The sequence below is a fragment of the Falco naumanni genome, chromosome 9 (assembly GCF_017639655.2).
Source record: "Falco naumanni isolate bFalNau1 chromosome 9, bFalNau1.pat, whole genome shotgun sequence".
In the NCBI taxonomy this organism is placed as follows: Eukaryota; Metazoa; Chordata; class Aves; order Falconiformes; family Falconidae; genus Falco; species Falco naumanni.
In genome coordinates, this window is record NC_054062.1 from 3,251,972 (window position 1) to 3,266,572 (window position 14,601).

The window sequence follows — 14,601 nt, forward strand, 5'->3', positions numbered from 1 at the left end:
GCACAGTGGAGGGATGTGTGATTTGCTCACTGTCCAGCTGTGCTGTTCACCCGGTGGTATCATTCCTGCCTCTGGCCTTCTTAGAGTTTACCTGCACACTCCAATGCCCAAAACCTACCTGGCCTTGGAAAGAATTAGCCCTCTAATAAGACGTCAAAATCAAGGAAAAACAACTGAAAGTATTTGCAGCTGCCCAGAAATTCCCAGATCCTCAGAAACGTTGATGGGCCACCAATGTTGTTGAGCTACTTGATCTTTCACTCCTGTGAGTATCACTCAACCATCAGCTCTAGGAAAACCACCAACTTCACCACTGAGTGTAAGAACTGATGCAAGTGATCACAGCCTGGTAGACAGGATCGTGAGGGCAAAAGTCTGTTTGCCCCACTTGGAAAACAGCATTTACAGCCCACATGACTGCAGTGACTGTTACCATAACATTCAGGAGAGCAAGCACGGACCACCGGAGCTAATGCGAGCGCTCACCTCACAGCCTTTGACACAATGAATCAGGGAAGGGTGAGGGTACCACTTGAGTCCCGCCGTGCAGACAACGCTCTGGAGGAAAGAAAAAAAAAAAAAAAAAAAACACCAACCAAAAACCAACAGGTTAAGACAAAGAAATCAGTGTACAGAAAGTCAGCATGCTGGCTCCTATGGCTCTCCTGTACTTAACCAATGAAGTTCAGTTCCTAACACCTCTTGTGTTCTCAGGACCTGGCTGTCCTCCAGGTATTTACAAGAAGTGTTGGACTTGACACTTGCAATAACAGAACATTTGAGATTAAAATAATATTTAAGGTTCTCCTAAAATGTCATGTCCAATATTTCACTCATGGTGGGGGAACGTGGCAGGGAAAGGCAAAGGCACAGGTCCACTCTCTTGCTTTTGGGTAGGGGGGAGACATTTTAGGAATCCATTTAGAGATTTCTTCGGTGCTGCAAAGCATTGCTCTCTTTCACTACTCGTACCTGTACTTCTAGAAGATGCAAACAGCTAAAGGTGGACTTTCAGATACATTTTTGGCACCATCTTAAATAAAAGCACCTCCCACTACGTACCTTCGGTATAACCCAGCATCATCTGCTGCATTTTATGAGCTTTACAATAATATCTGTACCAACTCTGTTTATAGATTTTCTAGATTTTGCCTTAGTTTTGGGCAAAAATGATGACCAGCCTACTCAACGATGACACACGCAGGACAGCCACTGTTTGCCTGTACATGTGGAAGCTTAGATTTTAGGAGTGGATGAAAAGTTTGGCCGGTCAGTGGAGATGGTGGTTCAATACCATGGAGGTCTAGGAGCTCGGACTCCCATCCTTCACCAGGACATCAGGCACAATATTCATTTTGGGTTATCGCCCATGGATGGAACACTACAATGTCCAGCTGGGTGAAATGAACACATAGGCACTCACCCAAAGACAGGGGTCAGGGTTGGATGGAGGCCTGGGGAAGGAAGGGATTAACATTTGGGAAGACCTGACGCACAAGCCATCCCTTCCCCTGTTTATTTGAGGGCTAATTTAATCCATCTGCAGGGGAACCTCAGCCTGTTTTTACAGTTTCTGTCATTTGAGGCTTACCTGGCGTGTGCTAGAAAAAGGACTTTTATACTATCTGACTTGGGCTGTTTATCTTTCCGATGCTCTCGGATTTTCCACTATTAGTCAAGCCCGGCTTGCCCCACCTGCCTCGCAACAGGGCCCGTCTGTGTGAGCGGGGGAGCGGCCGGGCGAGGGGGGGGGACGTTGTTTATCCCCGGGAGGGAGGCTGCAAGGTGCCGGGGCCCTGCAGTGTCAGACATTCCCCCAGTGTGCTCTTGACAGGCAGCTGGAGATTTCCAGGCTGTTGCCTGCCACAAATGGTGAGATAATTCCCCCCACCCCCTTCTGTTTATTGCACTTCAGAGGAAGAAGAAAGGAAACTTTTCTAGGTTTCAAAATAAACAAGGCCAGTCAACAGACTGGGAGGGGGAGAGTAAAGGAAGCAGTTCAAGAGCATTTGAACCCAAGAATTAAAGCAAAGCAGAAAACCCCAGGCATTTGCCTCCTGTATCCAAGGCCAGCCAGACAATGAGTAGAAGTGCACTTACAAAGAGCGTCTCACATTCCCCTGGTAAGAAGCACCAATACTTACAAAACCTCTCGATATGAGTGAATGTGTGTGAGCATGGCATGTGGAGCTTACAAAAGGAGCCAAAGAGCCCCATAACAGGCTCCTAAGAAAGGAGGTTTCCAAGCGAGAGCAATCCCTTGCAGAAGATGTGCCGACTACTTTCCTGACCTCCCAGTATTAAAACTCCAGCACCCTCCCTTAGAGGAATGGATGGAAGGTGAAGGCTCTGCTCGGACAACACTCTGGTTGGAGCTCTCACTTAGGGTCATCCTCAATCCCCAGGGCTGGACATCCTCCAGGGAAAGGGAGTGCAGCCCTGAGTCGCTTTCCATAGTGTAGGAAAGCCCGCTGACCTTGTGCTTGATTAATCACTGGGTCAGTGGGACATTCCCATTGCTCTGGAGTGGTACCTGCCCACAGCTTAGTCCCAGTTACTTTGCCCTCTCCTTGGGTGATATTTTGCTAGTGGAGACCATTAGAGGTGTTCCAGCTGGATTCAATCTTGCTAACATTCATGGAGCTGGAAGCAGGGTGTGCTCAGGGAAGGGCCCTCAGCCATGGTCCTGGCTCCTCTTGCTGGTTTTTCAAGCCCCAGATTCCCACAACCCAGCCTGTTTGTACCCTCAGGCTGCTGCTGTGGTATATGTGGTGCAATGGGATGGGAGGGGGGATGTGGGTAGAGGGAGAGACTGAACTGGAAGGTTGAGAAATCGGACATGATTTGGGTTGCTGGGCATCATCCCTGCAAACACGCACATAGGTGCCGTGGGGTGCTGCATGGGGCAACTGAGATAAACAAATGTGTAAAAAGCAAGCAAGGAAGGGTATAGGCAGCACTACTGCAGGCATGACCAGGGTCTGATGGCATCAGTGCCCACAGAAAGGAAGGTGGACTCACAAGGCCAACAAGGGATGCAGTAGGAGGTGGATGGAAGGACTACATGCAACACGTGCCAGGCGGTGCAGGGCAGATAAAGCCCATCCGGCTGGTGCCTCTGCAAGCCCCATCCCTGCCCCGTGCTGCCACGTGCTCCAAGCCGCTGCGGTGACATATGCTGCCCTCATGGTCCCAGCTCCCCTTGTGCATCGGCTTCTGCAGCACAGCTGCCCTCCCGTGTGGGCCACGCTGTGCAGCTGGGTGTATTGACTTTGGTCCTGTCCCCATCCCAGAAACGCCATCCAGCCACATCTGCGGTTTGGTGGCTGTGACTCCATCTGCTGCGAACGGAGAGGAAGCTGGGATGCGCTCCCACAGTAGGTAACAAAGAGCCAAGAAAGCAAATCCAGCTGTCATTTTCTCCTTGTGAGGGAAGACCTAGTGCCTCCGGTCACAGCACTTCCCTCCCATGGTGGAACTAACACAATGATGTCAACCATTTGCAGGCTGCAGAGGGGATTAGGTTTCCCCAAGAGAGGCCAGTGGAGAGCTCTCCTCCACCTTAGACGGGTCGAGTGTCCCCCAGGGCTAAAGCCCAGGGACTGGCATCTACTGGTCTCAGCTAACTCACTCCTCAGGCACTAAAAGAACAAAACAATTAACCATGGGCTTAATGTGGTGGTGGTGAGGGGATTGGCCACTGCTGCCGAGAGAGGAAAGACACTGGGCTTGGTGGCTGTTTCCTCCTGTAGCTACAGACGGGGTGGGAACTCCTGCCTGCCAGGGTGCTGAGCTACTGCACCACAAGAAGTCATCTCACCGCTCTGCGACTCAGTTTCCCTGTCTGCAAAATGAGCCCAACACTCCCAGAAAGGGGAGAGGGGAAGGAAAGAGAGAAGCTGCAAAGCTAAAATGAATCCAGGAGTATTTAAGGAGAATCCCCATTAATGACTTCTGGACATCCAAAATCCCAGGGCTTGCGGTGCATATGGCAAAACACATCACCAGCAGTCGGGCAGTGTCCCAGGCATGCGGGGGGGGCATAGCCACACTCAGCCCCGCTGGTAGGCAGAGTCGGGCACACCAACCCTTTGAAGGCTACCCCAGGCATGCACACACTTGCACAGTGTTTGGACTGTTCCTGCTCAGCACAAAGGCAAGAACCCAAAATTCAGACAACCTAAGAAATTAGGTGTCTGTCCTGTTTCTCTGCAGTCAATGGGAAAGAGCTGTCGAGCTGTCTTTCTGGGATATTTCACTTTTTTTCTCTCCACTGCCTGCATAGTCGAACTTGGCAGCTCTATCTATAGGTGTCTTCAACAGCTCGCTGCCCGTTGCGCACGCACAGTAAATGGGAAATCAGAGGAGCAGCAATGGTTGCTCCGAACACGGCCCACTGCAGAACAGCAGATGCACAGAAGATTTCAGTTTGGTTTCCCTTCCCCCCGCCCCCGCTGAAAATACCAATTTGGAAGACACTGCCAACTTACACTGATTTCGGCAAACTGTTTCAGACCCAACAAAACAACTCAGCCTAAACCAATTCTGAAAAACACAGTAATATTTACACATTGCTTGAAATTAAATATCTGTTGTTGTTGTTGTTCCTTTGAGAGGACATTTAATTTCTAGTTCTTCATTTGCATTAAACAAAAAGTTTAAAAAAATCCTTGGAAATGAAATGTTACGTTATGATCAAACCAGCATGTTTTTTTCTCCAATTTTTTTGGTTCACCAAAAATCACAACAACAAAAGAGTCGCTTTGATTAGGGGAAAACATTTTTTTTTTTTAATTTGACAGAACTTTGAGTGAACCGAAAAATCAAGTGATTTGTACAGCTCTACTCTAAACAACCCCCAGAGGAGGGATGGTTCCTTCTTGCCACTTTGCTTCCATAACAGCTATTGCTTGAACAGCTACACACATATATATATATTTTTTTTTCCTTGTCAGCTCTCCCTGTGTTTTATCTGTGCCTGTCCTCTCAAAGGTAGGCTCCACAGGTCAGTCCTGCCTATATTTGCTCGTACTACACTCATTTGTACATTACTTGTGCCTGAAATTAAGTAACTGTTTCCTTTGCATCATTCAAGTCCTTCTGAGATCCACAAAGACTTGCTGCGTAAATGCAACCAGCTGCTCCTGTTCCTTGTATGGCACAACAGCAAGCTGCCACTGACCATAAACAGAGACAGGTATTATTAATGATACAGAGCACATTGCCATGGGGACCTTCCCTTTAGGCATCCCAGCCCCATCTCTCCAGGGTCTGCCCAGTCCCACCAGCAGCAGCATTTCCCCCAGTGGCACCCCACGAGGCACCACTCCCCGTGGGTGACATCCTTTTATCTGGAGAGTTGAATAAGATGGATGTTTTGTAACTACCAAAAAAATTTCCTCCAGCGTGTTTCAGCATCACACCACTCATCTCCTAAAGGCTCCCCTCCATCGCCCAACACAAGTTTTCAAGCCCAAATCTCACCCTCTAATTAGAAAGTGTTTGTGGGGTTGAACTTGTATCTGCTTACAGCCTAAAACTCTTGCAAGATCCTCACCATCAGGGCAAAAAAGGTCCGATTTACCACAGTACTTTTGGAATCATGATTTCTCCTCCACCCCTCGCTCCCCTCATCCCTTTACTACTATATGTTTTCCCTGCTGCCTAATGAGCCCTCCAGAGACCTGCAGGTATAAAACTCGTTACAGCTCCCTCTGCGTACCCGCATCAATAAACGAAGGAGCACAGCAGAGAACGGGAGGGAAGCTGTCACTTTATTTCACCATGAATTACAAAACCACTTTAAAGTCTAGCACTCGGGAAAGGGCCAGTGAGAAATTGCCCCTAATACAGAGATAGGGGTTTTCTTTATGTTCCATGCCAGAAACTTGGCAAAGCCTAGGCTTAGCAGTAATATAATCTCGGTGTCTGGAGTACATGGGAAGCTGGGAAGGACACTGCAAGCTTGTTGTAATCTCTGGATTTAGGTTCCCCACCCCTTTCCAGCATTTATTCTATTGCTCTGTGTGAAGTAGGGAAGTACAAAGTGGTGGAGATTTTTGGAGTGGCTCTCTATCCACAGCCAAGGCTAGATTTCAAAAATCCCAGACCTTGGGTACATATTTAGGCATGTAGAGAAGCAAATAGACTGTCAAAGCTGCTCAGGACATGCTGGGGCTGTGGTGGCTGCTTGTTCTCCTCCTAAATGGAGTTCAAGTGTGTGAAACAGACTGCTGCAAAGCCAGGGCCAAGTATGTAAAAGCCGACAGTGTTTGCTCAAGCACCACCAGCAACCTGCACCCTGGTGACACGTGATGTGCCAGCGTCTTCCGACATGCACTTAAGCATGTCCAGATAAACATCTGCACCTGCAGAAATACTGCGTAGGCACAAGCACCTGGTTACACGCATTTCTAGGCAAGAGGGCACATTTGTGTAGATGACGCGAGGGTTTTCAGAATGGGGTAGATGAGCGTGTCCCGCTGGTATCCAAGTGTAGGCATGAAACCAAGCAGCTCTTTGCTGCAAGTGGCCTGCATGTGCAGGGCTGAGCATGTGTGCCGGGCGCTGTGCATGGGTGTGCATGTGCCCATCGGGGCAGACAGATGCCGGCGGGTGCTGGAGGACACACAGGACAGAGCACCAGGAGCAGTTAATGCTGCCTGCGTGTTTGCAGCAGCAGGAGGAAGAAGTGGTGACCTCTGGAAGGGGCTGTGCTGAGCAGGCATCTCTCGCATGCGGGCGAAGGGGCGGGGGGAGGACTCAGCCAGCTCTGCTGGTTTGGGAAATGAAATACCCTCTGTATCAGCTGCTTTTGTCATCCCAAAGCAGTGCCGAAAAATCCAGCCCTGCCACCAAAGAATGCAAAGTACTGAACAGGAGGAAGAAAATAAAACCTGGCCAGTGCCCTTTCTCTCACTGTCCATCACACCTTCCTGTGTAATGAATCCTGTTTCCAGATCACACCCACTGTAGGTGCTGGGTGGATCTGAGCGCACTGATTTGGGACCTTTACCTTGAACTGACTTTCACTGGGAAATCACAGAGAGAAAGCAACTTGGAGAGGAAGCCACCGCATTACCAGAACAATATGCAAAGACACAACAAACATCAGGCATTCTTTCTGAAAAGGCAGAATTCTCCGTGTATTCCCCTCCCTGCATGAACCACAGGCAGCGCTGTTCACTCACCGCACTTGAACATGCAGCAGGATATAGTGAGGGAAACTGGCAGGCACTGACCTTCACTCTTTGAGGGTTCATCCAGTGCTGGATGTCTTGCACAGTCTCGTTCACACGCAGGAGGATGGGCTCGTGACTGTGATCCAGACATGAGGTGGTACACTCCGTGCCTGCACGAAACATGGGAGAGGATAAAGCTAAAGGATAAAGCAAGCAGCTTCTGACCCTTTCAGCATCCTTCCAGCTGAAGGACAGGATTAGGGCTCATTTTTCCTAAATTGCAATTAGCAGTCAACCATAACTATCACATATCTTCTAGACACACATGAAATGCTGAGTACAACCCTGCATCTCAGCAGGAGATCGTGGGGGTGGCAGATATTCCAGGGTCCTTTTGTATGAGCTGCATACCTAGGTATTTCTCTGGCTATTAACTCCAAGAAGGGGGTCAGATTTTGTGCTTTCAGATCATCAAGAAAACGCGAAGGTTTTCCTATTTCAACTGCTCTTTCAAGCAATGGGACTGATTAAGCAGAGGCTGTCAAACTCATCTCACCTATGACATGACAAAAACCTACCGTTTGATCCGTCACATTTACAGACCTTCAATAATAATCTTTCAGAGGGTGACCAAGCCTAATGATATTGCAGACAAGCTATCACCTAAGTCCCACAGTCAATAAGAAGTATGCAGAAAGGTAATGATGGCTTTGTTCACACATAAACCTGCTTTTTCTCTGATTAACTGTCATGCCCAGTGGGAATCCTGTCCTTTCTTTATTAAAACATGCTGTGATACTCTGCAGCAATATCCCAGAGCCCTGTGGTGACACAACCGTAAGCCCTAGTGCGTTGGACCATTACCATTTCCCCCCTGGAAAATCAGTCTTGAATGGCACAGCTGCTGCAAACATGTCATTAGGATTTCTGCACTCCAATCAGCGCTGGGGGAGGAATTAATCTCTGCACTGGTTTGGAGAGCTGAACCTTTGGCTCAACACACACCTCAGCCTGGAAGGGCAGATTAGGTGTCTGAGGAATTACCGAAGGTGTGTGGGATTCATAGTGACCACAACTGGATGCTATTATTTTCCCCACCTGCTTCTGCCTTCTCATGTACTCCCACATGGAGGAGGCAGCAGGAGCAGAGCAGACCTGGGACGTTGAGCCAGCAGGATGGGGAGAACTTGGGGTTTATTTTGCTTTCCCAGCACACATGGCAGTGGCTCCAGGGACCCACTGGATTAGGCCCACTGACACCAGCCCCATTGCAACTGGGTGGCAGGGGAGGAGCACCTTCTTGGAAGGACATCGATCAGTCTTCCAAAAACACAAAGAAGAGAAGAAAACCCCAACAATCTGATCCCAGAAGGCGGTGCTGGGTGAGCCTAACAAAGTGTGTGGTATGTCTCCATCTGCTGAGGATAAAAGCCAACGGCCGCTGTGCCCTCACCGAGCTATTCCTCTCTCTCCAGTGACAACCACGCTCCCAAGCAGGATCCAGCCCATTAATTGTTCACCTCCTTGATGGCTGTGTGGTCCCATCCCAGGATCAAACCCACTCGATCTTGCATCTGGGATTGGTACCTGCTGACAGCTGCCCCAGCAGGGCTGGGAAAGCACTAAGGGTTGGCAGGCGCCCCCTGCGTGGGCAGCTGCAGACCCTCCTGCTTCCAGTACTGAGATGCTCCCCTCCAAACCAAGAATCAGTATTTCTTTCCTTGCAAAAACCTGGCCGGCCCCAGGAGGTAACCTCATCTCAAGGGTAAAATGCCTCGCCACATTGAGTCGCCACAGTCTGCTCGCCACTCACTCTCCCGCGCTCTGCCACGCTATTTACACTTACGGAAAGGAGTGGGTCAGAATTGTTTTGATATATGATCTGTAATTGGCATCATTACAGAGTAGTGATCTCATCCAGGTTGTGTTCACCTCCCCAGGGAGGGAACACAAGGAGGCTTGTGGTCCCTTGCATGGCTGCGATATAATGAGGGAGCCGTGCAACGAGGAAATGTCTCCAAGTTCAAAGGGACAGGGGGAGGGAGGAGGGGGCTGGCAGGGGCTGGAGCTGCAGGAAGGGGCCTCATGGGTCTGTGAGGGTTGCAGCCAGTGCAGCTCCCGTTGCAGCCCTTAGAGCAGGGAGACCTCAAAAACAGGGGCTGAAAATACAACACAGTGTGTAGAATTCAGTGTGCAGTCTGTCCCTCCCTCTGCCTGGGTGATACAAAGCGGGGCTGAGCGCAGGAAGTCATCACCCCTGACGGAATGACCAGGGGGAAAACCATACCCTTACAACAGCTCCTAAACAACCATCATACCAAAGGGGAAACTCAGCTGATCTCATATTCTTTCTAGAGAGACCTGAATCATCCTGGCGCTGTGCTTCCCTGCCGGCTTCCTGACTTTCAGCCTCTGGGCTGTGCGTGTGTGCGTGTGGTTGAAGGAGGGGGACCTTACGAAGGTGTAAGAGCAAACGCAGGTACAATCTCTCCCTGCGTTTTGAGGACTGGATGTGTCTCTGGTGTAGTCTGGTGTGCTGGCTGCCCATTAAAACCAGCTGGCCAAGAAGGGACATGATGAAACTGGAAGCGCTGCAAGGAGCAGGCAATCAGAGCATGTTATATTATGCCTGGCCTCTCAAAGGTTCATGTTTCTTAAAAGCAGTTCCCCGAAAAGCCTCCCGCAGCAGCCTCCCACTCAGGCAAAGAGGTCCACAGGAGAAGGTGACTTCAAGGACTGCAGGCTCCTTCCTTCCTCCCTCTCGTTCCCACCCTCATCCCCACCTCCCGTCTTGCTGCTCCCCTCTGAGCTGCACCCGGACTGGTGCTCACAGACCTATGCCGTAGCCGCCGGCACACTGCAGCTTCAGGTGGCTGTTGAGCTGTGTGGGCAGTGTGCACTGGCCCTGCATTTCTCTGCAGAGATGAAAGGAGCCGCTCCAGGTGCCATCCTTCCGGCAGTGAATCACGTTGCTTCCACGGCCCTGGGAACGAGAGAAGGAGATAAGGAGAATGGTCACAAAACCAGCAGCAAGGCCAAGGTGAGAAGTGAGAAGTGGGCAGAGCTGAGCTGGGAACAAAGTTCTGCTGGAGCTGGAAGAGCCCCAGGTTGGGACTGCCAGCCCTGGGGGCAAGGAGGAGTTTTCTTCCAAAGAATAATAATAAAAAACCCCTGCACTGCATACAAACACACATACATGCCCCTTCTGTGCAACGCAATGTCTTTACAAGGCCCTTGCAGGTCTCTGCCTTAATATAGACCCACTGCAGGTGCGATAAAGGTGCATTCTCCCCATTTGCCTTCTTTGCTGTTGTTGAGACATTACGTTGAATGCAGACAACCTTTCCCCTCTGCCCATTTTCTAACTAGTTGCACCATCTTTGTCTCAAAACAGAAAGAATCCCCAATGGCCATCTGAAGGAGGAAGGAAAGCGGGACACAAGCAGGGATGCTTAGCAGGGCAGAACGTGCTCTTTAGAGCTTGGCTGCCTTGAGTGACAGCAAGCGAAGGGGCTGAGACAGCCATGCAGAGGCAGGTGGAAAGGAGAAAAAAAAATCCTCTGGTGTGGGAATGGGCAAGGAATAGAATATGACATTTCTCTCATAGAAAACATTCTCTGTATGATACTGAAGAATGAATACCGAAGTCCAAGGGGAAATATCATGCTCTTTAGAAACAACAAAGGAGTGCACAGGCAATCTTTTGTCAGATCTATCCTTGTGGCATTGGGGATTTCTGCGCAAGCTGTTCTGCAGGATCTGTGAGCCTAACTGCCATGGGGTAATGTGGGACATTCAACAGGAGGACGTCTGGTGTGGCTGGGCTCCAAACCTCCCGCGGGGTCCTTGCTGGGTGGGAGAACCATGAAGGATCTCTGCTTCTCCCAGCCCGTTTGACGTGCCAAGCATGTTTCCTGCAGTCAGCCCACCCTGCTCTTGGAGATTGTGGTGGATATCTTCGGGGGCCCTTTAGTGTGCTGTCCATGCTGGAATCCCAGCAGGGCTGCTGAACCTTTCTTAGGAGCTCTTCCCCACAACCCACATGGATCTGCGCAGGCCCCTGGTACCGGCATGGAAGACTGAGCAGCCTTTGGTGTCAGTCTTGTCCTTAACGTCCTAATGCCTTTTCTGCTCAGCGTTGCTGATGAACACAACGTTTAGTGAGATGCAAAGTGGTCTTATTGGCAGACTACTGCATGGGACCTGCTTCCCCTTCTCTAGACATCTGGCCATTGCCAGAAGTAATAAGAAAATCATATGAAAAGATAATGGACCAGATGGACTCAGGGTGTGATCCAGCTTGGTGACTCTCACCTAAGGGCCAGTTTGGCAGAGACTGATTAATTTAGATCTGACTGTTCATATGATTTGTGCACAATATTCAGAAATGGAAGACCCTTGCTCTGTGTGCTAGGGGAGGTACCTGCTTAAATGACCATTATGTTCCTGGTGATTAAGAGATGCCATATGTACAGCTGAGTAATGATCTTTCAGCATGGTGACAAATTCAGGAAGAAATCACTAAGTGATAATTGAACACAATTTGCTGTTTTAGCAAGCGTGGTGCACTTCCAGTGCAATTTGCATGCCAGGGTTCAAGCATGTTTTTTAAAGGTGAGCCATGAAACCTGATTTATGTTCCTGGAGCTGGCTGTGCTTGAGGGTCCTATTGTATAGTTTCTGCAACATACTCAGAGATCCCAGGATATCCATTGCTATAGTAACATACTGCCCATCATTCCCTGACCTGCAAAATCTCTTGTGAAAATCCCTGCTGGGTTTCTTGCTTGGATGCAACGTGCATTATCACCTTATATAGCTGAGAGAGACTTAGTGGGGTTTAATCCTTAAATAATTAACACCTCTCAAGTGGTTCTGGCTTGTGCCAGGAGTCCTCCCTCTTTTTCTGTAGTCTATTTTCTGGGATATCTGGAAATACCTTTCTCTGCAAATCCCTTTCTCAAGATGTCCTTTGCTCAAGGTGCTTTCGCAGCTGAACAGTCACTACACTTTTCCTTACAGTGAACAGAGACATAGCCGTATCTCTCATTTTCCAGAGCTCACTTCATTATTGCTGTAACCCTGACTCCACTGCTTGCTCCTCTTCACATCCAGCTCATTTAAAAGCAAAACACAAGCCTGTTACACCATTTTCATAACCCCAATGGCCCTGGTTTCCCTGCGCTGGCAGCAGTAGGACATGTCTTCAGCCACACTGACCATTCTGAGCTGGTGGTAGATGCACAAAGCCACTGACGGCATATCCCAGAGCTCCCACTCCAACTGCACCCACATGCGCAACCTCTCATTTCACAAGGCTCAAAACTTCATGTAAGCTATACAAGTCAAACTTTTCCAGGTGCCTTGATGCAAAACCCCAGGGCTCTGCCTGTTTTCCCCGTGAAGAGGCAGGCCAGCCTGGCAGGGAATAGGAGCAGCAATGGGCTTTTAACATCTGGAGCAGGTACCAGAGGTGCCTTTCCGATCACTGGTCCTAGGGCAGGGTTGGTCTCTTTTTAATGTGTCCTCAGAATGTGGAATTAAGTTAAAAGGCCTTTGACATGGCACTCCCTGCTCTCTGCAGTGCGTGTGGTAGCAGCAGCTTCTACAACTCCCACTTTCTCTTCCCAAGTGTACTAAGCAGCAGCAGCACTTCTGGGAGAAGTCACTGATCTCACAAACTATAATTACCTCTGGCGAGGAACACTAAGCATTTCAAACGTGATATTAAAGGCCAGACCTTCTCGTGTCAGTGAACAAAGCTCCTAGGAAGTCAAAGGCAACATGCTGATTTATGCCAGATGAGGATCTGACCCCTGATGCCAAATGACAACTTCACTGCCAGAGAAACATGACAGTTTAGAGACAGTTCACCTGAATAGTGGCAATCCCTATAAAGTTCAATTATCATATGGCACACATAGACGTAACGATAATGAGAAAAAGAATTGGAGAGAAAAGCAAGGTAAACCAGAATGAACAACCAGGGTGAAGGTAACTCATATCCTATTTACTTTCATTCATTACTTGGTATTTTCTAGGTACATCATAGAGCCAATGAGGCAATTTTTTCAGCCACTTATTGTCCAGAAACAGTAAGTCAGTCACGGCTAGTCCTCCACAGGTAATAGTTAACAGCATTACTACTATCATAAAAATAATATTTCCAGGCTCTTTGCAGCACTCTCCCTCTAATTATGTATTTCCCGTCTCCATTTCTGTGCCTCTGGTCTCAGAAGAGCTCAAAGGCACTTGGCCCCTCTAAAATCAGGGTCCTTAGGGAACATATGCTAAACCCATGATTGTGTGGGCTGAGATAATTTAGATAAGAGAGACTCACCGACTGATTGTCATCATCTTCGCACTTGATCCGGCACTCACTGTTGAACTGGAAGCCGTTTGAGCACTGGTAGAGCCCGTGAAACTTGGAAGGCGGAGGGTCGCAGGTAACAGGCACGCAAGCGCCTGGCAGCCACGTGCCGTCTTGCGTGCACTGGATCTTAAAGGCTCGCCTTTTTGTGCAGAAAAAACCAAGACCATTTATTGAGTGGCTGAGTCAGCTAAGAGCCTTTAAAGCCTCTGAGCTCTGCTAGCAGGTTGAAGGGGATGGGTGTGCTTGAGCTTTTAGCAGTTAGGGATCAAGTTGTGAATCTGCGTCATGAAGTCTCTGAGCAAAAATAATGATTATTTGCAAAGCCAACATTGAGTTGCCCAGCCTAAACTCCTCTTTTGGCCTTGGACACATCTCTCAAAAACTCTGCTTCCCAGATTTTTGGGCTGTGGTTGGTCTGAAGTGGGTTTGTGCAGAGTCAGGAGTATATGATAGCAGTAACCCTTTCCCACAGAGTTTCAAAGGGGACTCCCCAGGCTGCATTTCAAAGGGGTATTTCTAAGGTAAGGTCTGTTTTCTGAGCACTGGTTAGGATTTGCAAAGAAGCGTAAGTGAACTAGGTGCCTAAATCCCCTTGAAACTGCACAACTATCTGTGTGAAGAAATTGTTCAGTGATATTCCTGATATTATAAACAGCCCATCCCTCTCCCAGAATCATTTAACTCGTGGCTCTCTGAATCATGCTGACTACATGGCTTTACTCTTTCACGTACTTTCTTGCTTTTCTGGAGGATCCAGGGACATGGTAACCTGGTTTGCACTTGTACTTGCAAAACGAGCCCACTTTGTGCTTATCTTCTCGGCAACGAGTAGTCTGGAGATCTGCATTAGGGACGATGGAGGGTGCTCGACACATCAGCTCACACAGGGCCTCCGGAAAGGACCACAGCCCATCCTCCATGCAGGTCAAGTTGCTGTTGTTTCCTGAGAAGAACAGTGAGCAAAGTCAACAACATTCAGCAGCACTATTTTTTTTTTTTTCCCCCCAAAATATAGTTACACGCATAATATATCAAAAGCCACCTCGG

General features: G+C 49.0%; 1 protein-coding gene across 1 annotated transcript in view; it reads right to left on the reverse strand.

Annotated features, from left to right (window-relative positions):
- The window catches only part of PAPPA (pappalysin 1), a 181,831-nt gene that overhangs the window by 18,888 nt on the left and 148,342 nt on the right, over positions 1–14,601 (reverse strand). The window contains exons 16-20 of the mRNA XM_040607353.1: positions 14,287–14,497; positions 13,522–13,693; positions 10,017–10,164; positions 7,242–7,351; positions 487–558 (exon numbers count right to left, since the gene is read on the reverse strand). Of these exons, the coding sequence (XP_040463287.1) occupies positions 487–558; positions 7,242–7,351; positions 10,017–10,164; positions 13,522–13,693; positions 14,287–14,497 (713 nt within the window). The remainder of the gene's footprint in view (positions 1–486; positions 559–7,241; positions 7,352–10,016; positions 10,165–13,521; positions 13,694–14,286; positions 14,498–14,601) is intronic.